Raw genomic sequence first — 6,000 nt, forward strand, 5'->3', positions numbered from 1 at the left:
AGTCCTCCGCCCCGCGCCACCCCCTGCCCTCACTTGCAGCTTCTCTGGGGCTATTTTTTGTCTCTTTCCAGTGGCAAACCTCCCAGCTCCTCTCTGCCTCTTGGTGCCTCCTCTGTCTGTCATGGGTGTTATTTATTCTGTATTGGCGCTGCTGTAAGGACCCAGTTTCTCAATAAAAAAGAGCCACTATGGTAAGGGCGCGTCTTCTTCAGCCGGTGGCGGCGGACCGTGCCCCTTTCTGGCCTCAGTGGGCACTTTCTATGATCTGTGTCACAGGGAAGGCTGTTTTGCTCATGGGTTGTCGGAAGCCACGATGTCAGATGCTTGCCAACTAGGATAACAAGGTGACAGAAGGGACCCTAGGGTTCCACTGTCCCCAGAGGGGTCTTTGTGCACCGATTCTGACGTCCTGCCCGGGGCCTGTTGTGCAGAAGGTAGGAATGAAAAGGCCCAGGCAGACATGCAAAGGAAGAGCAGTTCCACTGCGGTGGTGGTGTGCGTGCTGGTGACCAGCTACCGTGAGCCGAGAGACCCGATCTAGAGCACCCGCTCTCAGGCCTCTGCCTTTGGCCAAAACAAGGGCTCACAGAAGCACGTTAGCAAAGTCAGTGCCGCCTTAGATGCTGCTCCTGGGATCTTGCAGGTGTGACTTGGTGTTCTCTGTGTGAATAATATTGCAGATTGTTAAATCTTGCCACCTCAGTACTGTCCCTGGGACACACAGTTCTCTGCACTGAGGGCTCCAGGTGTTGTCTTCCCAGTGTTGGTCCCACCGTGCGCTGTGGGACCTTTTGTTTCCAACAGGTTTCTCTTTCACATTTTTTTTTTCGGTACCAGGGATTGAACTCAGGGGCCCTCAACCACCGAGCCCCGTCCCCAGCCCTATTTTGCATTTTATTTAGAGACAGGGTCTCACTGAGTTGCTTTGGGCCTTGCTGTTGCTGAAGCTGGCTTTGAACTCACGATCCTCCTGCCTCAGCCTCCCGAGCTGCTGGGATTGCAGGCTTGTGCCACCACACCTGGCTTCATTCACATTTTCAACATACCCTGCTCCGTCGCTGGGTATGAGGTCGTGACTCCTAGGATATCCGTTAAAGACAGACTCTGAGGGCTGGGGTGTGGCTCAGTGGTAGGGCACTTGCCTAGCGCACATGAGGCCCTGGGTTCCGTCCCCAGCGATGGATAGATGAGAGATAAGTAGGTTGGTAGACAGACATACAGACAAATAAAACAACTCTGCCAGTGCACAGTCAATGCCAATTGTTTTCAGAGCCATCTTGGTGACATTCACTGTGCGCTGCTATCCTGTGGCTTATTTAATTTACCCAAGATCCTGACCTGCTCCTGGCTCCTGGTGAACTGTGAGTCTCCCACGCCTACAGTTAGCTGGGTGGTGTTGACAGTGCGCACCATGGATATACGCGAGAGGGTAACACTGTTAGTGAAACCAGGAACAAACCTGCTCACAGAGTGCTTTGAATAACATTTGGCTTATTTTCTGGTGGAAAAACACAAAATGCCAATGAAAAAAAAACAGCTCTTCTCTCGTGACTCGGTCCTTTTGGGGCAGGGAAGAGTTGGGTCAATGGAGCTGAAGAGCCACTTGGACTGTTCTCTTCTGAAACACGGTTCTATTTCCTGTGACCCCCACCCCACCTCCGAAGGACTTGTTCTTGGAAAAGATTTTTTCAAAACACACCCACGCTGTTAAGCCATCATTTGGCCTGACAGTTCTGGTCATTCCAGAACAGTTGACTCCTATCCTAAAAGACCTTTGTGTCCAGGCAGTCCAGCCACAGCCCTGCTGCTTGTTCGAATGGCCTTTCCACTGTGAGGGCTCTGGTTTTCCCAGGGGAGTTCAGTGTGACACAGCCCACTCTGGCAGGATGGAGACTGAGAGATGGGACGCTCGGTGGCTTTGTTTGCCATGCGTTGTCAGACCACAGCTGCCCCCCTGGAGACCTGGGACATCTCTCCACGTTCCTGGGCTCAGAACTTGTGCTAATCTGGAAAGGCCACAGCTGACCCTCTGGTTGGACTGTTCCCAGGCCCCCAGCCCTGGAGTCAACACTAAGAGGTCTCTTTCCACCCAGCTGGTTGGCAGCGGGAATCTTTCCGATCAGATTCTCTGAGCACTCCCCAGGACATGTTGTCACCTGGGCAAAAGCCACTTGATCTGTGTTGGCATTCGGGGAAACTGAAGTCACCCAAGCATGACGCACACAGCTCCCACTGGCACCAGCTCTGCTGCCCTGGAGCCCTCTAATTGTGAGCCTTGAATTTCCATCAGTGGGTTATTTGTTCTTCTAGAGGTTTCATAAGAAACCTCTTCCTTCTCTGGTGTTTCTTTAAAAACAAGCCTTTCTATCTCAGGCCAGTGTGTTCACTGGGAAGTAGCATTTATGAGCTGACAGTTGGCTGTTGGGTCTCTCCTGCATTAAGAATCTGGATTGGCTACGGTGCTTTGGTATGCAGCGTGTTGGATGCAAGTTCAGCATCAGAGCCAGGGTGTGGGGAGGAGGCAGCTCCGCCTCCCTGGCACAGCAGAGTGAACCTGCTCTCGGGTGCCTCAGCGCACAGGCGTCCATCCCAGGGAGGAAAGGTGCCTGTCCACGCCGTCACTGCTGCTGCCGCCACTGCCCAGCCTGCCAGGCATCCCCGCTGTGCACCTCTGAAAGGCCGCCAAAATGAAACCACCTCACGTGCATCGTTGTGGAGTCTCAGAAGGGCAGCGCTCTCAGCCCACTTTGTCTCAGTCCCAGGACGCAACAGAATGGAAGCGGATATCAGAGCTGGCACAAGTCCACGCTGCTGTTTATTGAGCAGCTACTGCACCTGTGGGTACTCCAGGACCTGGCCTATCTCATGGCCCCTCCAGGTCAGGGCACTAGCAAGTGGCCCAGTTGAGGTGTCTCCAGCCAGAGCTAGGAAAGTTTTCTTCTCATTGCGAGACAGAGCGAGCCACAGAGAGAAACCTCGCTCTTGAGACTTCTCTCAACTACGCTGCCCACCTGCCGCTCAGGTGCACGCAGTTCCCACAGCGCAGGTGTGGTGTCGGATTCACGCATGGCCTTGAACCCCTGGACTTGAAAGGCACCTGGAACTTTTCTGTCAGTTTGCTTGGTTTCCAGGAAGCTCTGCAGGGACATTCCGTGACACAGGCCAGGCGGGGCCAGAGACAGCCAGGAGGCCGTGATGTGCAGTGGGCACCCCCCGAGCCCCCCAGCCCTGGTTCTGAGTTTTGATTCCCATCAGGCTGGTCCTGACCACCTGTGCCCTGGGCTGGTGGAGGACAAGGTCCCCGTCAGCCGCGCTGTCCCCTCCCACTGCTGTCCGTGGCACTGTGGAATAACTGCCATCGGCATTTGTTGTTTTTTCCTTGTTTTTCCCCCAGTGAGCTATTGGAAAATTCCCCCACGGGGGCAGGGGGCAGAGCGTCATCGGTGGCCCATGGTGGAAATAGATGAGGGGGAGGGGCCAGTTTCCAGGGACTCCAACCTGGGGATCTGGGAGGTGCTCCAGAGCCTTTTCCCCTGAGGACTTCGTCACACTGACCCTGCACCTGTCCCCTGTCTGAGGTAGATGGAGGAGGCCTCCTGGGCTCCACCTGCTCTTGGGCGTCACTTCTGCCTTTAAGCCACGCCCCTTCTACCCACCCCCTTCCTGGGCTGGCCCCTCCCTACCTGGCCCTCCTCTCTCCTAGCTCCCTGTCCCTCCTGCCCCCGGCCATCTGGCCTTCACCTCCTAGGCACCCCCATCTACCCTGGAGCCCTAAATATTTAGGAGCCACCACTCTGATCACCCCCTTGCTCACCAAGGAGCCCCCACAGGGAAGTCCCGCTGCCTTTCTGGGGCCCACAGACCCCTCCCAGACCCACCTCCTCCGCCCCAATCCCTGTCCTGTAGCCCTGAGATCAGGAGAGGGACTCCCAGGCAACCGCACAGGCACCCGACTCCAGGGCCCAAGGCTGTCCCCCATGAGTTGCAGCTCAGTCATCAGCCCTCAGGCCTTTAAGCACAGCCAGTGTGTGAGGACCTGGCCCCTTCCCCTGCCTCAGTTGTCACAGGCAAGATGTCAGTGGGTCTTCCCTAGTTTTCACGAGGATTACTGCCACGTGAAGCAGTGGCCATGAATGTTCCGTGTGTGTCCTTCTCTGCAGCTCCTGGAGGGCTGCAGCGGCTTTCCCAGGGGTCTGGTCACATGGAGCTGTGCATGTCTGTCTGTCCCAAGGGCCACCTTAAGGCGAGCCACCAGGGCCTTCTCTCTGGCGTCATCTGTGTAGCCTGAGGTCGTGCGTGGGAAAGAGCTCCCGAGGCCTAAACGGGCAAGTTCCCCTGGCTTGGCGTGGACAGGGCACAGTGACAGGAGTGGCTGGTGGGACGGGGCCTTCCCTGGCCATGCTACCTCAGAACTCTCCTGAGGACCACAGCAGTTTTCTCTCCCGTGTAATCAGCTGGAGGACAGGGCTGGGGTACGCATGTGCTTAGCCTGTAAAGGCCCTGGGTTCCATCCCAGCACCAAAACAGATTAAAAAAAAAAAACAGTGGTTTTGATTAAATATTTCAGAAAAATGCCCCTTGAGAATAAAAGCTGCCCCCTGAAAAACGGCCAGAGGAGTGCCAGGGTCCTGGTGCCACGTGCCCTTGGTGCCTGTGGGGCGGCTGGTGTTTTGCACCAGTGGGCTTCAGAGCCCTTGAGGGCCCACTCTGGCCTCAGGTCCTGGGGCCCTCCAGCACTGCCCCCGGCCTCCTGCGGGGGCCAGCGACGTGCCTCCGAGGGCCCGGAGGCTGTGAGGTCAGACGCAGCCTTGCTTCTCCTGCATGTGTCCCCTGCTCCGTGCCACTTGCAGGTTGCAGGACCCCGGCGCGGACCTCTGGCTGTCACTGGCCCACCAGTTCCTCTGCTGGGCGCTCAGTGGGACTTCGCCCCGCCCAGCCTGGCGCCTGGCCACTCACCAGCCCTGCTCCTGGCTCTGGGAAGTGGCCGCTGCAGCAGCACCTTTCAAACCCCCCCCATTTTCCCTTGCAGTTCGGCAATGAGGAGCAGCAGCTGGCATGGGCCAAGCGGGAGAGCGAGAAGGCCGAGCAGGAGAGGCTGGCGCGGCTGCGGCGACAGGAACAAGAGGATCTGGAGCTGGCCATCGCGCTCAGTAAGGCCGACATGCCGGCCGCCTAGGCAAGGACGCGCACCGGCGGGACAGGGCGCGGGCAGGTTCACAGGGGAAACCCTAGACGTCTCTATACACTCACACTCAGAGGGTCCCTGCTTCACGTTGTGACATGCCATAGCCACCCTAAGTCAAGGACCAGTTGGACAGAGGGCCTCGGGCTCTAGGGAGCTTGCTCGGGCCCAGCAGACGCAGCCCACCCCTGTGGGCGGACACGCACGGCGGGGGAGGCGCTGTGCCATCCCCAGTGGGGTGACGGGGTCCAGCTTTGCCTGCAGAAGCGCACCGCACCCGCGGGGGGGCGGGGGCGCCAGGGAGAGGAAGCCCTGGGCTCCCACTCCCCCTGCTCCTGGCTGCAGACAAGCCCCACCCACCGCCCGGGAGCCCCGCCCCCAGCCCCTCCCGCATCAGTGAGAACCCCCTCGATGTATGCATTCGTTGTAAAAATATGAAGTTTGAATGATTAATATAAAATATTTTAATACAAAAGACAAAAATCTTCTTTATTCACTTGGTATAGCTCAGCGGGAGGCCTGGCTTTGGGTCCCCAGAGGAGGGTGTGTAGGAGGAGTGGGGTTCGTTGATTTTTTTTTTTTTTTTCCTAGTATTGGTATCAGAGAAGCAGACACACTTTAAAAAGTAGGTCCAGAAATTCTTTTTCAGTTTTGTTTTGGGCTGGGGGTATAGCTCAGCAGTAGAGCACTTGACTAGCATGCATGAGTACCTGGGTTCCACCCCAGCACCAGGATAATAAATAAATAAAATTTGAGTTTTGGTCTAGAGCCACAAAGAGAGCCAATTCTGGAAATGTTCCAGTGTACATTCCCCACTC

General features: G+C 56.7%; 1 protein-coding gene across 7 annotated transcripts in view; it reads left to right on the forward strand.

The window, feature by feature from the left end:
- The window catches only part of Eps15l1 (epidermal growth factor receptor pathway substrate 15 like 1), a 103,013-nt gene extending 97,357 nt beyond the window's left edge, over positions 1-5,656 (forward strand). For 5 of the 7 annotated variants that reach the window (XM_076846662.1, XM_076846671.1, XM_076846653.1 and 2 more), the window contains one exon: positions 5,030-5,656. In XM_076846662.1, the coding sequence (XP_076702777.1) occupies positions 5,030-5,176 (147 nt within the window). In that variant the 3' untranslated portion in view covers positions 5,177-5,656. The remainder of the gene's footprint in view (positions 1-5,029) is intronic. The other 2 variants (XM_076846692.1, XM_076846711.1) reach the window with 1 other exon arrangement.
- The last annotated feature ends 344 nt before the right edge of the window (positions 5,657-6,000 follow it).

Source organism: Callospermophilus lateralis, chromosome 1, assembly GCF_048772815.1.
Source record: "Callospermophilus lateralis isolate mCalLat2 chromosome 1, mCalLat2.hap1, whole genome shotgun sequence".
Taxonomy (NCBI): Eukaryota; Metazoa; Chordata; class Mammalia; order Rodentia; family Sciuridae; genus Callospermophilus; species Callospermophilus lateralis.